The sequence below is a fragment of the Eulemur rufifrons genome, chromosome 5, assembly GCF_041146395.1.
Source record: "Eulemur rufifrons isolate Redbay chromosome 5, OSU_ERuf_1, whole genome shotgun sequence".
NCBI classification, from domain to species: Eukaryota; Metazoa; Chordata; class Mammalia; order Primates; family Lemuridae; genus Eulemur; species Eulemur rufifrons.
This window is the reverse complement of record NC_090987.1, coordinates 9,775,129-9,796,039: the sequence shown is the minus strand read 5'-3', so window position 1 is coordinate 9,796,039 and position 20,911 is coordinate 9,775,129. Positions and strand designations below refer to the sequence as shown.

The 20,911-nt window shown below is 36.9% G+C and overlaps 1 protein-coding gene across 1 annotated transcript; it reads left to right on the top strand.

Moving 5' to 3' along the window:
• Nucleotides 1–2,208: 2,208 nt before the first annotated feature.
• Nucleotides 2,209–19,513, top strand: SERPINB10 (serpin family B member 10). The gene is made up of 8 exons (XM_069467887.1): nucleotides 2,209–2,230; nucleotides 5,311–5,487; nucleotides 7,214–7,279; nucleotides 7,722–7,859; nucleotides 9,717–9,834; nucleotides 14,434–14,576; nucleotides 17,323–17,478; nucleotides 19,033–19,513. The coding sequence occupies exons 2-8, from the start codon at nucleotides 5,320–5,322 to the stop codon at nucleotides 19,435–19,437; spliced, it is 1,194 nt and encodes a 397-aa protein (XP_069323988.1). The 5' UTR covers nucleotides 2,209–2,230; nucleotides 5,311–5,319; the 3' UTR covers nucleotides 19,438–19,513.
• The last annotated feature ends 1,398 nt before the right edge of the window (nucleotides 19,514–20,911 follow it).

Below are 20,911 nucleotides of genomic sequence, written 5' to 3'. Positions count from 1 at the left end.
TTGAGTGTATTTTAAAAATTGTGTTGTAAAAAATATATCGTATTCATCAGCAGATTTTTCCATCTGGAGACTTGTACCATGCTTCAGTTCTAAGAAACTTTCAGCCATTGCTATGGGCTTATGGTCTGTACTCCTCAAAATTCATACACTGAAATGCTAATCCCCAATGTCATGGTATTTAGAGGTGGGGACTTCGGGAAGTAATTAGAGTTAAATGAGGTCATGAGGGTAGAACCACCACGATGGAATTCGTGCCCTTAATAAAGGAGAGGAAGGCACCAGATCTTTTTCTCTCTGCCATGTGAGGATACAACAGGCAGCTATCTGTGAACCAGGAAAGGGCTCCCACTAGAACCCGACCATTTGGCATCCTGGTCTCAGATTTCTAGTCTCTAGAACTTTGAGGAATAAATGTCTATTGTTTAAGCCACCCAGTCTATGGTATCCTGTTGCAGCAGCCTGAACTGACTAAGACACCCGTTACCCATTCAGTTGCCTCTGCCCTGTTCTTATCTTTTCCCTTCTTCTGGATCCCCATTAGAATAATAGTGATGCACCTGGGACTCTTCTCTGTTTCTGAATTTTTTTGAATGCCTAGTAAATTCACATGGCCCAAACATTAAATATCGTAAAAAAGACCAGAGCAAAAAATCTTTCTCTTACCTCTGTTCCCTATTCATTTAGTTTCTATTCCTCTAGCTTTACTAGTAATATACGTACATACTGAGATATATATACACACACACACACACATACACCCAGAGCAGGCCATATATAAAACATGACTAACTAAATTGTTATAGATACTATGTTATTTAACTTAGGATAGGATCATCCTTTCCTCTTTTCTAGCTCCCCAACAGGAAATAAAATATGCACAACCTTGATTTTATTAATGTAGGCAGTATATCTACCTATAGGAGTTTTAATCAAGAAGAAATGCGAAAGGGATCTAGAGAAGGTTTTGGGGAAAAAGGAGTGAAACTTAGTCTGTGACTTTCAAGAAGATGAAACTATTTCTTGCCTGACTCAGCAGAAGCTACATACTGTGCACGGATGCAGCCCAAGTCACTCTCCGGTGAACTGCTGTCAGTCAAGGTGAGCAGTCCTCATACCTGAAGCCTCCATATGACACTCTCATCTAATAACAGACCTGGGGGCAACCACAGATAATTGCTTCTGCTCAGCACCAGCCTGGAAGGCATCCTAGCCTTTCCTAGCACGGGTCTCATTTCCTAGAAAAGTCCAGAGCAATACTCTGCTCTGCTCTCCACGCCAACATTTAAATACTAAACTCTGAGCCAGCTTGCCAGAAGATATGTGCACCTCTGTGAAGAGAAAAAGGGAAACTACATAAAGAAAAATATAGCAAATATGATATAAATAGAAGTTCCTCCTTTCCCTTAATCCCTTGGATTTTTCCTCTTGTGCCCATTTTTCCCCTCTCTCCCTCCACTATTCCTCCAGGCACACGCAAATGAAACGACTGACCTATCATTGTCCCTTTACAGTACGTAAGGAGTGAGGAAACATTCACAGGGAAAAATAAAAGAGAACCAGAAAGTGATGAACGGACACCCCACTCAGTAACTGTGCCTAAAACATTGACCCAAACTTCACGTCCCTGCTGGTGGGGAGAACTGACATCCCACTCGCTGCAGTTACGCCCTGTGTTCTACACCAGCCCTCCAGTGAGCACAGGGAATCTTCCTGGCTTCCTCTCACGTAGTACTCTAAGGGCAACTTCCACAGGTTCACAGTACATAACTCACCAGCAATATTTTCCATTTCATTGCTCATTATTATTTCAGTAATTTGAAGCTTTCTACTTTTTTTTTTAAAAAAAATCCACCAGGGAAACCCATATAGTAATTGTTGTCAGTTGGCAGACTAGAGAAGGGATTAAGCAAAAAAAGAATGAGTTACAATTTGTCAGAATTCAGGTCTCTACATGTGGATAGACATGGAAAATGTGAGTAATGAAATAATTGAGACAAAACCTCAACTGTCTATCTCTCTGTCTTTTTATTTGAATGTCTGGCTAAAATAAGCCTGAAAGAAAGAGTGTGTACACATTTGTGAAAGTGAATCAAAGGGTGGGGCTAAGAAGAGGGAGGTGCTAAAAATTTTTTTTTTTCCCTTTCTTCAGTTAAAAGTTACCTAACTCTTTAGCCACAATCTCTTACTAAAGGAACAAATTTCCCACTCAGCTCCAGTGGAAGAAAATAAGGTATTGTAAATATTTCTTTGATTAATAATGTTTATTTCTGTTTTTCTTCTTTGTTGAAGTGCCTAGGTAAATAACAAATAATGAAGGCCTCCCCCTCAAAAAATAAAAATAGTTAAGGCTTCATCCCCTAAGAATTTTTCTGTACAAGTCAGAGAGAATTAACCCTGAGCTGGTTCAAGTTTGTAGTGCAAAGAGGGCTAAGGGGAAGAGAGCATTCATTTCCAAACAAGTTAGAGAAACCGTTTTACTAGGGATTGTGAAACCGCAAGTGAACTTTTCCCCAGTCACATTTTTGGATTTGCTACCTCTGTATCTATCAACACAGGGGAGGAGTAACAGAACATTCTCAGAATAATTGAACCGAAATGTTTCCAGTTCTTTAGAAGAGTGGGCGTGGCAACATGAATTTCAATGCCAGTCATCAATGTATGGAACTAATGGTCTGACTCTCTAACTGCGCCCCCATCCAACACCCCACTCTTCTGTCCTGGCCACTGTTTCATGGTCCATTAGCTTTCTCCTCTTCTATGGGATAATTTAAGTCCTAATCACTCACCTTGCACTAGGTGCTGTTTGTAAACCATTCTGAACCATCACGTCCCTCAGAAAAAGCCTTTAGGTAAATAGAGAGGTTCTGAGGAGTGGGGGAAGATGTCATCTTCTGATATGTACAACTCCATGAAGGAGGTAATATCAGTATCACCAGCAAGAGGCCGTGAATAGTCTCTTATGGAAAAGCGGACAAGAATCCTTCCTGCTCCCTCGTCCTCCTCTTCCTCTTCATCTCTCTTCTGATTTTCTTTCTTCTCCTGTTCTAGTCTTCTGCTGTGAGTCCTTCATCACCCAATCCCTTTCTTTTACCATCAAAATCTTAAAGACAATGGGAAATAATGACAAAAGCAATTGTATTCAGAGTCAAGAGAATGGGGTTGCAATTTTCACTCAGCTGTTAGCTGTGCATCCTTCATCAGCGCATTTAACCTCTCTGGGCTTTAGTTTCTTAGCAGATAACATGGGGGAGTTGGGTTAGGGGAACTCCGAGGTTCTTTCCAACTCTGATATGCTGGGAGCATGTGTATCTTTGATGAGACATTTTGATGAATGACATTATCCTTCTTAATTCTCTTCAGTTTCTCTCCTAAGTCTATTGACAGATTGAGTTCATATACGTATTTTTTTCACATATATATATTTCATATGTATAAAATCAGTTTATTGCCCTGGAAAACTTCAAAAGAGCAATTTATTTTGAAAATAACATAGTAGGCTTTGGATTTAGACGCTTAACAGTCTTCTTTGAGAAGATAATTGTCCAACATTTGTATGAGAAAATAATTTCCTATAAAATCTCATCCTAAAATTCTAATACCCTTCAGAAAGTACTTTTCACTATTGGGTTAAATATTCCTAACAGCTGGCTTAGTACTTCATTAAATTTCTTTAAAAAAAAGGAAAATCAGAAATTGTTCCTCTTGTATGTTCTGGGCTACACCTGATATGTTAATGATAATATTAATGAGGGAATTTATAAAGCTTAATACAATTGGATATTAACTTTTTATGAGAAATTAGCTTTCATTAGAAAGAATTATTGTTTTTAGGAGTTTGTTATAAGTAAATAAACTCTAGAATAACCACAGACTGAGGTAGAAAGATAAAAATTCCAGGCCCTAAAATATTACTTTCTCCCCCGCTTCATGGCCAGGAAGCCAAACATTTTCATATTAATTTAATTCATGAGTTTTGAAAAGATAAAGCTTGATATATACTGTATACAGTTAGCAAAATGTCATTTAAATGGATATGGCCTTAAAGGAAGTGGAAAGGTTATTTCCAAGATGACATTTGATCTGTTAAAAAAAAATACTCACAGGCAAGTTTTCAACATTTTATGAGGGTATAGAATTACTACAAAACTAGTTTTGTTTTGTTTTCTTAAATCAAATAAAGTCAGCCTGGGATTATCAGCTTTGGGAGTGGGCAGGAGCCACACCTACAGCATGTTTTAGAGGTTGGAAAGCTGTTTGGTTAAGAATAAGCCTATGGCCAGGAGGGATTTTCACAGCATCATTGCTAACTCCAAGTTATGATGAAACCAAGCTTTGTCTACACACGCCTCTCCCTTGATTCAGTTATTACTATTTGACTATAGAAAACTGACATTTTCCAAAGCTCTCATTCTCGCTTTCTCAGAGGGCCAGGTGACGTCAGTGCAAGACAAAACCACACAACCTTGGCTTTAATGGGAGTTCCTAGGTCTGAGAATTTGATTTAGTTTCAATCATTAAACCAATTTGAGAAAGTCTTTTGCCATAAAATGACAGTACGTTGAACTAGCTATGTTTTTGATAGGGAACTGATTTTAAAAGACTTTTAAATTATTAGAAAAATTAGAGATGAAATTTAGGAGTTGAATGTAATATCTAAAAAGATGAGGAAACCTGAGTGCTCTTGTTTAAGGAGACAGTTTCAGAGAGTCTCGAATGAGTGAGAATAAAGGCAAATGAGTCTTAAGCTCTCAACTTCTTGGAAAGCATTTCTCACTTAATTGTGCATGATTTCAAGTTCAAATAAATAAATAATGGTGGCTACAGCCCAAGCAGTGAACACATAAACAAGAAATAAACAAGTATTTGTAACTGCCCATTTTGTGCAAAGTCCTGAGCTAGGTGCTGTTGTATGTAAAAAGCAATATAAGAAGACAATTCTGTTCTCAGGAAGCTCACCCCAGAGTTGGAAAGACTAAGTATAAACATACAGAAACAAAACTAGTGGTATGATAAATGCCAAGACAGTAGCAAAAACTATATTATGAAACTCAGCTGCTAACTGACCCAAATCCAACTGTCCTCTGGTGCATATTAGCATTAAAATTTGAGGTAATTCTCTTAAATTCCCCTGCCTGCAGTGTTCTAATATATAAAATAATATTGTTGGACTAGAATTTTGCTAAAATCTATTTGGCTTTTATGAACACACATATGGATATGTATATAAATATGGAAGGATACTGTTACACAAGTAAAATAAGTGGAAAGAATTATTAACATGTTCTCTATCTTTTGCTTTATTTTTCTTAGGTTTGTCCAATGGACTCCCTAGCATCATCAATCAACCAGTTTGCCCTGGAATTTAGCAAAAAGCTAGCTGAATCTGCTGAGGGTAAAAATATTTTCTTTTCACCCTGGGGCATCTCAACATCCTTGGCCATGGTGTATTTGGGCACCGAAGGTACCACTGCAGTCCAAATGGCCCAGGTGAGTGGAAAACGTCGACCATCATCTGTTGCCTTAAAACTAAAAGCTTTCTTTGCCCTTTAACTTAAATTTTCTCTTGAAGACCCAATAGCCCATATTTTACAACAATGTTGTCTAGAACAAAAGATACACTTTAAAAAAAATTCTAGACCATAAAACATAGCCTGATAAAGGGAATCAATTTGAAAACTGTTGCTAGGAAAACCATTTAAGATCCTGTGTCCTTTAGCAAAATAAAATGAAGAAATGATGAGGCTATCAATTTTGGTTGAACACTGAAACCAATTTTATTTTGTTAATTAAAATATTTCATGAAGCAATGGGACAAATTTTAAGTAACAGAATTATTTACCATATTTCTAATCAGAAGGATTTTCTTGATGACACAAAAAAGAAAATTAAAAGAATTCTGTTCCTCTTGCTTTGTTTGGCTGTTTCTCTGTTCAATCCCTGGTTGTCTGAATGAATCTAACTCTCTCTCTCTCTCTCTCTCTCTCTCTATATATATGTAGAGCCATAGATAACAAAATAGCCATTTATGTATGTATATATGTGTGTAAAGATATATATGAATACATGTACATATATGTACCTATATGTATATATAAATGTTTTTTTAAATAAAAATAACAGAAAAGAGTAAATGCATCCTTAAATCATGCAATAATCAAAAGGCTGAGTGACATAATTTTCACCCAAGAGGGTGTCCTCTGTGCCAAGTATGTAAATGAGCACAGCCAGCAATTCTGAGTGAGGTTGGCAGAATACATACATGTCCTATCAGTTTGGGCCAGGAATATCACCCTTCTCTTGTAGTTCACAAGATATTGGGTGGTTTAACAACAACAACAACAACAACATCCTGGTTCACAACTTGTTAATGACTGGTTGATTAATTCAAAAGGCTTAACCATTAATGTAGTAGACTTAAGTGCATTTCAATTTGAATCTATTTCATATAAATATATCGCTGAGTGTTGCTTGTTCTTGTTTTAAATATTAACAGTTTGAGCTGCAAATGATCCTAATGAATTAGTCAGGTACCTCTTTTTGCATGGCAGATGGTCCCTGTTCCATTACCGTGGGTCAGTGCAACCCTTGATACAATATACTGTATTCCTTACTGTGAGCTGGGTCCTGGGTGTGGGAGAGGGAATCATGGCCTTCTGTCCCACTGTTGTACAACTCAGAGGAAACAGGGATATCCACAACCTTCCTGTTAACTTTCAAATGAAATGCTGGGGTGAACACAAAGATTATGTCTATGTACGTCCAGTGGAAGTAGACAACGATAACTGAAGTACTTAACTATAAAAAAACAACTGCAATCTCTTAATTTTCCAAATAATTGGAGCAATGATGGATTTTGCTTAAATTGTCTAAATGATGGTCTCAGTTGGACATTTAGACTTCTTCTCAAAACAACCATGGATAAAAGGGAAATATGGAAAATAAGAGAATTTTACCTCAGGGTATTCCCAATATCAACCTAAATATCTTATAAAAAAGTGTTAAAACAAAAGACTAGAAACTTAAATTATTTAAAAGCAGCTCATGACTTACTGTATTAGTTTAACGTATCATTTAAATCAAATCAGAGTTCCTTTGTTTAATTAACTATATGTTCTGCAGTTATAGGAATGACTAGTTTGTAGTTATGGATATGTATTTCATATGATTACTTCTCTGCAAAGTGTACTCACTTATCTTTTTATTGAAATTACAGGTTCTTCATTTTATCAGAGACCAGGCTGTCAAATCTGGTCCTGAAAGTGAAAAGAAAAGAAAAATGGTATATATTATCTTTTAATATCCATTTGATAATTAAGGAGAAAGCACTTTTAGCACATATATTTTAGTGGTTAATTTAAGCAACCTTTAAAGGGTGACTTTTAAAAAATATACATATGAAAATTATAGAGACATTTTCAGAATAAAAAATATCTGCACATTTTGAAAAACCCCTTGTCTCCACCTCCTTTTTATCTCTCAAAATGTCTCTACTTTCAAACTTGTTCCTGCCTGCCTTTGCAAACTAGATGTGAAGAAAGAGATACCCCGAAAACATTTAATTTTGTGCAGCGATAACATTAAAGAAACATTTTTAACTACTTTAGAATTGTTTTCAGCTTTCATTTACAAAACACCGAATAATTTCATTTAGCTGTAGGTTGCTGACATTTATGTAGCCCTTGTTCAACATTTTTATTTGACTAATTCCTCTTCTTTTAAAGGAATTCAACTTGGGCAAGGCTGAAGAAATACATTCTGATTTTAAAACACTCATTTCAGAAATCCTCAAGCCCACCAATACCTACACACTTAAAACAGCCAATGCCATATATGGCGAGAAAACGTATCCATTTCACAATGTAAGTGGAAATGTCTTATTTCAAGATAATCAGCAGGGGGGCGGCAGAGCCATGTGAGAGCAATCAATTAACTCTGTGCATTTCTCTGGGGATCCCAGGGACAATCTTAATGAGATCAGTACTTCTCTGGAAACAATCATTTAGACAATAGGTGTCTAAGTAGTAAAGGAAACCCATAATGAGTCTCAAGCCAGATCTAGTGATCAGATCTGTATTTCTAGAATAAAGAGGTAACCCCCAGGAATAGCCTGTGAACATATATAGAAATGTGGTTGATATAATGCCTGGGCCAATGTTTGTTTCACAAACAGCTGACAGGAGACACTGTGGAGCAATGAAGTAAGGTCAGTCTGAAGGGGCAGAGGGTGGCGTTGATCACAGGACTGTGGCTGCAGACTGTGTACTTGAGGGAAAAGCTACCTTGGGATGAAAGGAGTGGGCAGTTTTCACATCAGGTCTTTAGAGACCGTGGGGACATGAAATATGAAATAATATCAACTCACCTTTGCAAATGGCTTAAACTCCACCAATACAGACCACGATGACTTTGTCCTCTGTAGAGACTGAAGCACTCCTCAGAGCTGTACAGCCCAAACAAGTTCAATTGTTTACTTCTTTCAGGTTTGTCCATCACATCCTTTGGCACATATCGAAAGGGAGCAGGAGGACCCAGGTGTCCCATGGGCAAAGAGTGAGAAAATTAGGTAGGGTAGAGGGATAGTAAGATAAAGCCATCTTGTGATTTTAAGAAGTGCTATCCATGTCCATATCCAGTGAATTCTGGGGAGTTCAGGACTTGGGCTTTGCTATTATGAAAGACAGAAAACCAGTCAAATGGAATCTTAAAGACAGTTCCATTACTGATAGGTTTATGGACTCCTGTTTGAGCCAAAAGTAGCAGAGATGATTCAGCTCAGTGGGCACTAGAAAACCAGAGGGACACAGAGAAACAAACCTCTTTTGACATGTTCACAAGCCCTGGGTTAAGACAGGAAATAGTGCCTTGAGAATATTTAAGTTTTCTTTTTACTAGATTATAAAATCCAAGTAATTTGCTTGGACTTCATAATCTTCAAACCACTTCCTGGAAGAAGAATTAACTCACCACTGTTTACTGCCTACAAGCTCTCTATAAAGTAAGAAAACTGAAGGGATATCACAGCTGTCCTTAAGAATGAATTATGTCCCCAGGCTGGTGCCCAGTAACAGCACCTTCAGTCACAGCCCGCATACGATGATTGCCACAGAGTGACATCAAAGGGGAAGGAGGAGGCCTTGCTTTTTGTCTCCAAATGCCTAATAAAACCTTAGACCATGCTTAGAAATCCATTTTCAAAACCTTTGACCAGGCTTAAGATCAGTTTTCATGGCAGAATATAGTTTTCTTCAGGGGCCCTCCACAAAACTCCTGAATGTTTGGAGTTCACAGAATGAAGCTGCCAGACCCACAGGTCTTACTTTGATTCCATCCTGCCACAGAAAGCCAAGTAGACTCCCAATACCTACTGGCAAGTGGGATCACGCCTGTCATTCATAGCGTCCTCCATTTCTATTCTAGCTTCATTCCCAAGCATGACTAAAAGTAGAAAATAAGAATATGGGGAAGCCCCAGAACTGTGGGCATCAGACCTTCCTTCCATGCCTGGAGTTCTACGTGGCCAGTCAGTACCCTGCTAAGTTTGAAGATGGTGGTGTTTAGTTTTTGACCAAAACTGAGAGTAGGGAAAAAAAGAAGGGAATGATGCATTGGGAGTTTGCAATTGTCCATCTACCTAGTTCTTTTGATAATCTAAACAGGTTTGATTTCTCAGTTTTGGGCAAACACTACAAAAGGGGATTTTTACCTATGTCTTTCAGAAATATTTAGAAGAAATGAAAACATATTTTGGTGCAGAGCCACGGTCTGTTAACTTTGTGGGAGCTTCTGACCAAATCAGAAAGGAGATCAACTCTTGGGTTGAAAGCCAGACTGAGGGTAAGCTTAAGGAGCTCAGCAGAGTGCTTTCTCCAAGCGTCATTGTATTTACTGAATTGTATCATGTGTAACTATGTGCCCCTATCTTGCCCTGACCAACTTACCAGCACACCATTAGAAACATAAAATCAGAACACTAAGAAGAAAGACACAATTCTAAAGTCTGCTAGGAAGTGCTGGATGTTATTGTCTAGAGGAAAAATGGAATTTGAACTTTCTATATTTAGCCACTCCATTAATATAGTGGAAAGAAAAATAAGGACATTTTCAAACATTGGATTTCTCAGAAATTTTATCACCTATAGATAATCTGACTTTAGAATTGTGTCTTTCTTCTTAGTGTTCTGAGGTTTCCACAGTGTGTTCTAGGCAGGGATCATTTTTGTTTTTATTTTTTTAATTATTTATTATTTAATTCTGCCTTGCACTGATTTTAAATCTAAATTTAAAGATTCCTTCAGGTGAAGGAAATTGTGGATATTATTTATTTCATGATTTTCTTCTCTTCATTCTCTCCATTCTTGCCCTCAGTACTCCTAATACACAAACTTGAAATTTCAGGATCTATCCCACATGCTTCCATTTTTCATTTATTCTTATTTTTCATCTCTTTGTCCTGTTACACTTTTTCATCTCATGAATTTGCTACAGCTGTGTTCATTTAGCTACTCAGTCCATCTAATTAAGAATTTTACTTCCACAAGTATGTATGTTCTACTTCAACAATTATTTTTTTCCCTTAAAGACCTATGGTTTTTGGTTATTTCTTTTTCATGGGTGCAATCTCTCAACTCTCTGAAGTCTTTGCCTATTTTTAGATCATCTTCTTGCTGTATTAATTCTGTTTCTTATTTACATGTGTCAAGTTTGGCGCTTTTCTTTCATAGGGTTGGTTTTCTTAATTGTTTAATCCTTTTGGCTTTCTGCTTGTCTTTTCATTTGAGAATCCCACATCATCTGTCTGTAGTTGGTAATTCTGATCACAGTCACTTGTCTGTAGTGTCTATTGGGCTGACACTGACGTGCTTGTGTCCGTAACTTGTCTTTTGGGTGTGGGAGGCTCCCAGTCTTTCTTGGAAATACCTAACTCCTTGGGGATGCAGCGACATAGTGTGCCTTCACTCATTACTCCAACCTGTCAGCTGACATATTTGCAGCCCATTGCCAGCACCCAGGAAGGTATATAAAGTCAATAGCCACAGTTGCTGTTAACCAGTGGCTCTCAATCCTGGCTACACATTCAATTGAATATACTGATTTCTATGCCTAACTCCTGATGAATTAATTCAAACACTTGGGAGTGAGGCTTAGGCATCAGTATTTTTAAGTCCTTGGAAGATTCTAATTGGCAAAGTTAAGACCCACTGCTATAAATGGAATTATTCCATTAATCTCACTGATGCCCTCCACCTCCAACAAGCTCCATGAATGCATGGCCTTTGAGTTTCTAACTCCCTGGGCAACACGCTGACCTCCCCAGAGGTCATATGTGATGCCTGTGTGTGGACACTCTAATTTCCACTATCAGTCTCATCCATCTACATTTTCTCTTTAGGGATTCTTCAAATTTTCCAGTCCTTTACTGGCATCTTAGTTTATAGCACTGTTTCAGAAGTATTCTCTTTAACAAATATTTGTTCTAGAATTAACTTTGAAAAGCAGCATTTGACCATAAATATGAAGTCTAAAAAAAACAGTACTTTGGCTATGTATTCTAAGACTGAAAAAAAACAAAACAAAACACATGAATATTGTACACTAGTCATTAAATTTGCTTTTCATAGAATAGGGTAGCAATTCTGAAACTGCTTTATGTGTAATCTAGGATGGAGCAAGTAAGTAAATATATTGGGAATCATGTGAGCCAGAAAAAAAGAATTACAAATCAAGAAAAAGTAAAGTCTAGAATGAACCCCGTGGTCTTGGATTGGAATTAGAGGTATCAATATGACCTTCTACTCTTTAACGTATATACGGAAACATAATTGAATAGATATGGAAATAGATATAAATGTGTCCATAACACAGATATTTCCTAGCTCTGTTTGCTGAGAGGGCCTGGAAGCAATGAAACCCCCATGGTAATCAGTATATCTAACACCCAGATCTTGATTTCTCAACTCTATCCTTCAAAAAAGGAAGCAGGGCTTCTAGACAAAATGCCAATAACAGGGCGGCAGAGAGGAAGTACAAAATAAGGATATCTTGTGGTACCAGGAGATAAGGAAATGCTCAAAATATTTGGGAATATGTGAAAAGGACAGAGGAGCCAACAGAGGAGGTTTCCAATGGTGAAATCTGGGATAATTTGAGCAAGAAAATAAATGATAGTAATGAATTATAAACCATAGAATAAAACAAATATCTCTGAGTCTATACTGATATAAATAAATAATTAAATATTTAAATAAATGAAGAAGGGAAAGCTCTTCTTTATAGTATAATTCTAGTTAATAAATATAGAAGGAATGATGGAAATAGAAAAACACCATTTTTGATAGTAAGCACAGTAGTAATTGTTTTAGGCAAGAATCATAAATGGATGCTAAAATAGGTGGGCAAAAGTCTGATGAAAAACAGGATATTTATATGGTCTCAAAGTATCTTCCTACATGATATTTATTCATTATTATACCAAAAAACCCAGTCATTTTACAGTGGAGAAAGCAAGTGTTCAAATTAATATCACCAGTAACAGGACATACAGGCATCATGACCTTCCTGATATATTCATTGAGAAGGACACAGCATGACTTTCGTGGCTATATTAGTTTCCTAGGGATGCCACAACCACAAAACAGCAGACGTTATTCTCTCACAGTTCTGGAGGGTAGGTGTCAAAATTGAACTGTCAGCAGGGCCATGCTTCCTCTGAAGGCTCTATGGAGGAAACTTGCCCCTGCCTCTCCTAGCTTCTGGTGGTTGCTGGCAGTCCTTGGCATTCTTTGGCTTGTACAGGCATCATTTCAATTTTTGCCTCTGTCAGCACATGCCTTTTTCCTTGTATCTGTGTCTCTGTATTTTCATGTGGCATTCTCCTTTCTGTGTGTCAGTGTCCAAATTCTCCTTTTTTAAAATAAAGACACTAATCATTGAATTTACGCTCACTCTTATCAAAATAAAATATGACATCATCTTAACTTGACTACATCTGCAAAGACTATTTCCAAATAAGGTCACATTCACAGGTACTGGGGGTTAGAACTTGGACATGTCTTTCTGAGGGATAAAATTCAACCCATAACAGTGATATTCTCACAAAAATGCATAACCTGAATATTATTTTAAGGAAATATCAGAGTAACCCAAACTGAGAATTCAGGGGCATTCTACAAAACAAATGGTAAGTCTTTTTCTAAAGTGTCCAGGTCATGAGAGGCAATGAATGAATGAAAAATTGTTCCAAATTAAAGGGGATTAAGAAGAAATTACAACTAAATGCAATGTGAGGTCTTGGATTCATTTCTGTCCCTAAAAAAATAAGACTTTATTGGAACAATTGATGAAATTTAAATATGACCTGTTAATGGTATTCTATCAATGTCAACTTCTTGCAAAAATTCTCAACAAAATCCTAGCAAACCAAATTCAGGTGCTTATCAAAAAAATAATCCATCACGACCAAGTGGGCTTCATTCCAGAGATGCAGGGATGGTTCAACAAAAGCAAATATATAAATGTAATTCACCATATAAATAGAAGCAGAAACAGAGACCATATGATCCTCTCAATAGACGCAGAAAAAGCATTCGATAAAATTCAACACCCTTTTATGATAAGAACGCTTAACAAAATAGGCATAGACGGGACTTACCTAAACATCCGTATCATTTTAAAATTAAGTCCTGAAGCTATCCCTTATAACTTTTAAATCTCTCCCATGTCTGTATTTTGGCAGTTTAAAAGATCAGCCTTTTATTTTGAGTAATCTCTGTTGCAGGTGGAAGCTGGGTTGGCTGGAGGTTGTTCTCAATTCAGTTCTATTTACCTCAGGTGTCAAATATATTGCCTCTACTACAAACCTCTTAGACTTGATTTTATACACACACACACACAGATAGATAATATTTTTATAACTCTTTTAAGGTGCTTTAATGGGGAGTTTGGAGAGAATGTATTGGGGGCTGCCAGCCAAATGTCAGTTTAAACAGTAATGAGAACAATCTGATATAAGTGATTGCAACAAGCAGTATTTTGGGTAACAGAAAACTATTGGCACAACCGTTCAGATGTTAATCAGAGCAGCTTACAGTTTATGGCTACAAACAGAAGTGAAAGAGAAGGAAGCATTTCAGTCCCTTCAAAATAGGGGTAAAAATCAACTCATATTGGAGGGAAATTTTTATAATTAAAAAACAAATTTTAATCAATATGGAATATTATTCAGCATATTATCTCCCCAGTGTTTCTCTCTTTACTCTTAACTATTCTGGACAGAAATAGTACTTATCCATAAGTTGCTCTGTTCCTGGAAAATCTAACATCAGAACTTTAAAAAGAAAATATATATGGTTCCAGAAAAATGGAAGTCTGGTTGCCTTTAATTAAAATGTGCATATTTCTACTGACCATTTGAAACCCGTCCTTTTGCTCTTGTAGGTAAAATCCTGAATCTCCTGCCCAGTGACTCTGTGGATGCTACTACCCGGATGGTTCTGGTGAACGCCCTTTACTTTAAAGGAACCTGGGAACATCAATTCTCAGCGCAAAACACCTCAGAAAAGCCTTTTAGAATAAACAAGGTAGGAGACTTTTAAAGATCAGTTTGGATTTTCACATGGCATTGTAAAAGAAATTCTATTTCAAATTCGCTCTTCTTTTTGGTTATATGTTCCTGTAAACGGAGGCTCTTACTAGGAAAGAGATGCATGGGTTAAAAGCCTCCAGCTCTATCCCACCTGGAAATTCCCCTTTCATTGTTGTTCCCTGAATATAGATTACTCATATAATGTTATCTCTCAGAACTTGCTACAGCCGTGTGAGCTGGCTAGGGTGGTTTTTAGATTTGTTTCCCAGGTGAGAAATACAGTGTAGCCAATTGACTGGAGGCATCTCTGAGTCAGAAGCATTTCAGAACCGGAACCTAAGTTTTGTTCACTATAGAATTTCTGTTCTTGTTCTACTTACTAAACCAATACTATATTCTATCAAATTCTTATCCTTACATAAGTAAAAGAAATAAACAATTTAAACCTTACCTTGTTCATTAAGGTTTCTCTCTACGTTAGGACACACACACTTGTTCTATAGCAAGTAACAGGAGCTCACTTCAGTGAAAATGGAGACTAACGTAAGTTTAAAGGTGTATCTCCCATGGCTTCCATGGGCTAGAGTGTGGCTGGGCCTTGGGACCTGCATGGAAACAGGGACTCAAATGTTGTCAGGATTTTTTCCCTACCTTTTCAACTCTGTTTCTTCTATCCTTCTTCTCTCAGACTGAAGTCTAACTTTCTCTGCTTCCCAGTTCATAATGGTGGAGAATGGATATTCACAATACCTTCTCCATTCTAGAGACGAATTTCATAAACACTATTCCCAATTCCTAGGAAAGGGACTGGTTGTTAAGGTATTTAGAGTTGTTTAGTCCAGGGATGGGCCATAGCATACAAACAGTGCTGCTGAGGACTTGTTGCTGTAATTGTGCGGCTGTGTGCAATAGGCATTTCTCAATCAGGGGGATGAGGAAGAAGAAACAACTGAACACATAATCGAATAGGCTAATGAGAAATGAGCTGGATAGTTCCCTGGGTTGGCATAATCACCAGGAATTTTCAATTGTAAGTAATAAAAAGCATTCCAAGCCAGCTGCAGCAGATGGGAATTATATATCTAAGTTAGCTTACGTAACTTAGAGGAACTGGGAAGTCCAGCAGTGAGTGAATGGGGTCTCTAGCATCTCGAAACATAACTTCAGTTCTCTCTCTCTCATTCTCTCTCTCTCTTCCCCCTCCTCTTCTGGTTATTATTCTCATTCTCTAATAATGAAAATGGAATTTCACATGACCAGGAAATATGGTTGCCCTATATTCGGCCTTCCAGCTTCACTACCCTAGTACACAAAGTCTTTGCTGTTAGTTCTAACATAATGACACCAAGGAGGATTCTGGTTGGTGCCATTCATAGGCTTTCCCCGGAAACAATCACTGTGTCCTGGAGTCTTCCTGGTAAACAGCCCTGGTCATGTGGCCGCCACCTTAGCATATGAGTAGGGCTCTGAGACCGACACTCAGCTCCACATAGAATGGAAAAATAACCTATATCTACAAGATCTTAATTGCAGAGGGTTTTCCTTTGGGTTTGGTTTTTTTTTTTTTTTTGGCAATTGGTTTTATTTAAAGATAGACTTTATTTTTAAGAGCATTTTTAGTTTACAGAAAAATTGCACAGAAAATACAGAGTTCTCATATGTTTCCCTCTCAACACTTATACACAGTTTCCCTTGTTATAATATTAATATTATTATCTTGCAGTGGTGTGGTACATTTGTTATAATTAATGAGCTAATATTTATATATTATTATTATTAACTAAAATCCATACTTTACATTCAGGTTCACTTTTGGTATTTCACAGTTCTATGAGTTTTGACAAATGCATAATGTCATGGAGCCACCATTACAGAATCATTTAGAATAGTTTCACTGCCCTAAAAATGTCCTGTGCTCAACCTATTCATCTCTTCCCCTAAACCGCTGATAATCCCTGATCTTTTTTGTTGTTGCTTGTTTCTACAGTTTTGGCTGTTCTGGAATGTCATATAGTTGGAATCATACAGTATGTAGCCTTTTCAGGCTGACCGATTTCACTTAGCAATATACATTTAAGGTTCCTCTGTGTCTTTTCATGGCTTGATAGATCTTTCTGTTTTACTGCAGAAATGGAATGAGTGACATGAATGAATAACATTCCATTGTACGGATGTACCATAGTTTGTTTATCCATTCACCTGTTGAAGCACATCTTGGTTCCTTCCATTTTTGTTTGTTTTATCATTGTTGAGTTATAAGACTTCTTTGTATATTTTGAATACCAGTCTTTTATCAGATAAATGTTTTGAAAATATTTCCTCCTAGTCTGTTGCTTGTCTTTTCATTCTCTTAGTGAATTCCAGTTTTTATGATACTAAAATATTATACTTTCTCAAGTGTTTGTATGTGAGATACACTTTACTCAGTTTCTGGATCATTGCCATTTACGTAGTTTACATAAGAATATATATTCTTTTAAGTATTTGGTAGACTCTATCATGCTATGATTCATAGAGGTTGCCACAATAGTGTTAGAGAAAGAAACTCACATATCCCACATGGGTAATATTATTCAGTGGAATACATATTTCTAGAAAAGAAGGTCTGGATAACTTTATTCAGCATTTAGCAGAGGATCATCAATTTCACCAGGGTCCCAGACAACTGGGAATACTTGATGATAAAGAATTAAGGATTAGTGGAGCATCTCTTCAATGACTTTGGTATTTATTTTTTATAGAGTACAAGCAAACCAGTGCAAATGATGTACATGAAAGAAAAACTTCAAATTTTTCACATAGAAAAGCCACAAGCTACAGGCCTTCAACTCTACTATGAGAGCCGTGACGTCAGCCTGCTTATACTACTGCCAGAAGACATCAGTGGCCTGGAACAGGTAAATACATCAGTCTGACCGAGGTGAGGAAGGTGCTAGTGTTACCCCGGTGTTTTTCTGGGAAAAACATAAGGACATGGTCTCCCTTTTTAAAAATTCCTATATAGGAATCCATTCAACATACTTTAAGCCCTAGGTAATTCACCTTCACAATATCCTTTAAACTTTACAAAACTCTATTAAGTTGATATTACTATTCCTCAGAAAGATTAAGTGATATATAGACATCTCTAGCATGTGGTGGTCACACAAACAGCCACATGTACAACAGATACAGATATTCTTTGTCAGTCACAAAACTGTTCAACACTGTGTGGATTGATCATAACAATAATTCAGTCAGTCCAGGACACAGACACACATTAAGCCATCTTTCAAAACTTATTTTTGAAATATTTTTATCAAGTGAACAACCTTTATGAGACAAAGTCTGTGTCAACACCATCTTCGAGTATTATTTAAGATATTTATCATCCAGATTTCTATTAAACCTGACATAACTTTGGTCAGACCATGTTTCTGAGCAATTTGCATGCCTAAACTGAACATTAGTCTCTCATACACAGGTCTTTCTTTGCACAGTGCCTAATTTTTCATATGTGCCAGACTTAATACTTAGAGGTTTCCAAGGCCCTCCTAGTATGTAGAAAAGGCTTCCAAATTGTATCAGAAAATTTGCGGAACTGGAGAGGATGGTAAAAATAAGACTAGTGTGGGCAAATAACCATTAGAGTCATGCCCTTCTAAGATAAGGCCCTTTTCCTAGGAGTGCAGGTTCCTGAGCTGAAGATATTTTCACATTATTAATGTAAATATTTTACAGGTATGTCATTGATAGCCAAAGCTTTAGTCTAGAAAACTCTCACAGTAGCAAAAGCATGTGCTTTGAAACAAATGTGTTATTTAAAAAAATCAAATTTATATACATATATACATAGTATATATACATATATATTATTTAATAATTTTAACATATAAAGAGGAGAAAAAGCACCCTCAAAATCACTATAAAAATCGTTACTCTTAAGAGTTGGGGGCTTTCTTTTCTTTCTTTTTCTTTCTTTGTTTTGGCATAGTATACAGTTATTAATTTTATATTGTTGTGATTATAGACACTTTATTTTATACCAGAGTTTGGTTTCAAAGAACCATCTCTCATGTTGATAAAACTAGTTTTTTTTGTGCCCTGGCATACAACTTGAACTAGAGTATATGCTTTTGTGTAGACAGTATCTAAATGTATGCTTACATTGATGTATTTGAGTACAGAGTTGATGTCTTGCATACTGTCGTAGAAGTACTTACATTTTGAATCAAAGTTTAATTCTCCTATATCCTGAGAGCTGTTAATCTGCAAAACAAAAATCCTGAAGGTCAACAGTGTGAAGGATCTCACTATACAACCAAAGGATTTCCAAATGTGTGTTTCGTTACCCTGGGTAATGGGAGTGATCATAGTTCATATATGTAATTTCTAGGAGATCTCACTCAACCACTATTTCTCACTGCACTTTGGAATTACTGATTCTTTCTTTCTTGGTTCCAAACTTGCAGCTGGAAAAGGCCATCACCTATGAGAAGCTCAATGAATGGACCAGGGAAGACATGATGGAGTTGTATGAAGTGCAACTGCATCTTCCTAAGTTCAAGCTGGAAGAGAGTTATGATCTTAAGTCAACCCTGAGCAGTATGGGGATGAGTGATGCCTTTGACCAGAGCAAAGCCGATTTCTCAGGAATGTCTTTAGAGAAAAATCTGTATCTGTCCAATGTTTTCCATAAGGCTTTTGTGGAAATAAATGAACAAGGTACCGAGGCTGCGGCTGGCACAGGGAGTGAGATAGGTTTTCGAATTAGAGTCCCCTCCATTGAATTAAATGTAGATCACCCGTTCCTCTTCTTCATCAGACACAATAAGACCAATAGCATTCTCTTTTATGGAAGATTCTGCTCCCCCTAAACTCTGCATCTTTCTTGCTCATCAAACAGGACCAATTTACAGTGTGAAAAACACATTCATAAGATGGAAAAGCACAATTTTCACAAAAATAAGTTTGTCGACTAGAACTTTTTCATGTTTGAATATAAGTAAATAAATCTTGAAATAATGCATTCTAGTGATCCTGTCATATCTGTCCAGCTGGAGAGAATGACAATTTTTATTTTTACCACTTAAATAATATTTTGTCTTAATGTGACTTTCATTTACATTTCAGAAGTACTACATCATTCAATTGAATGCCTGACAATTCTTGAGATACTTGATCACTGTGTTATCATTGTCACTTATCATATTTCACATACATCATTTAGTGAAAAACTAGAAAGGAGATATGTATTGATAAACAAAAGTTTCTCAAGAATATCATTTTGGTGGCTTATAAATTACCACTGTAAAATTAAATCCTTCTACTATTTAAAAATACTTACATTGACATTAATGGAAAAACTAGTGAAATCCAAATGAAATCTATAGTTTAGTTAACAGTAATCTACCAATGTTGTTGTCTTAGTTTTGACAAATGTACCATGGTAATGTAAGATGTTACCATTAGGGGAAACTGTATTAGGGGTATTTGAGAATTCCCTGTGTTATCTTGGCACCTTTTCAAATTATGAATTATTAGTTATGAATCTAAAATTATTCCAAAATAAAAATTTTATTAAAAATAATTATTATGCATTGCTGAAATATTCAAAGTCAACATTCCCCAGTAACCTTAGTCCTCGCAATCTGTCGAGCACCAAGCAGGCAGGAAATTTCCCCCTGATTCATGGTTTTTACACTGGAAGAAGTGAGATCAAGGTGGACAACCAGCTTCCCAACCATCTTGGGTTCTGTGGCAGGAGACCTGTCTCTGCCTCAACCCATGGGGAGCACTGGGAGTGTCTGAAGGGAAAAATATCCCTGAGGACAGCCAGACACAAAGAGGGTAGGTGGGACTACCATCTCCAGCCCTGGCAACTCTGCTCTGTAACTTGTCCAAAAGAGACACCAAATCAGAGTGGTTGTTCAGCAGCACCATGCCATAGGAGGTTGGCTCCACAGGTACCCTAGGCACAAACCCCTAGTCAGCCTTCCAACGCTGCCTAGACATCCATCCCTTTTTGGGACCTCCACCATAGCGGGACCAGGATGGATTGTTTACTACAACTCAGGCAAACCTGGGCTTAAGGCACCATCTAGTGGTACAGAGAACACAGCAACTTAGTGTCAAAAAAAAAAAAAGAACCAAGAAAGAGAGACTTCAACAGGTAAATTACAATCTCTAAGCAAACATATCTAATAAAAAACAAAACAAGCCAGACATGAAAGTACATATAAGACACTGATGAAAGAATGTGAAGAGGACACAAAAAAAGGGAAAGCTATTCTATGTTCCTGGATTGAAAGAATTAATATTGTTAAAATTATAATGCTACCCAATCTACAG

Coding starts and splice junctions, on each gene's coding strand:
- SERPINB10 (XM_069467887.1), top strand. CDS start 5,320: ATGGACTCCCTAGCATCATCAATCAACCAGTTTGCCCTGGAATTTAGC. Junction 5,488..7,213: donor CTGCAGTCCAAATGGCCCAG/GTGAGTGGAAAA, acceptor TTGAAATTACAG/GTTCTTCATTTTATCAGAGA. Junction 17,479..19,032: donor ACATCAGTGGCCTGGAACAG/GTAAATACATCA, acceptor CCAAACTTGCAG/CTGGAAAAGGCCATCACCTA.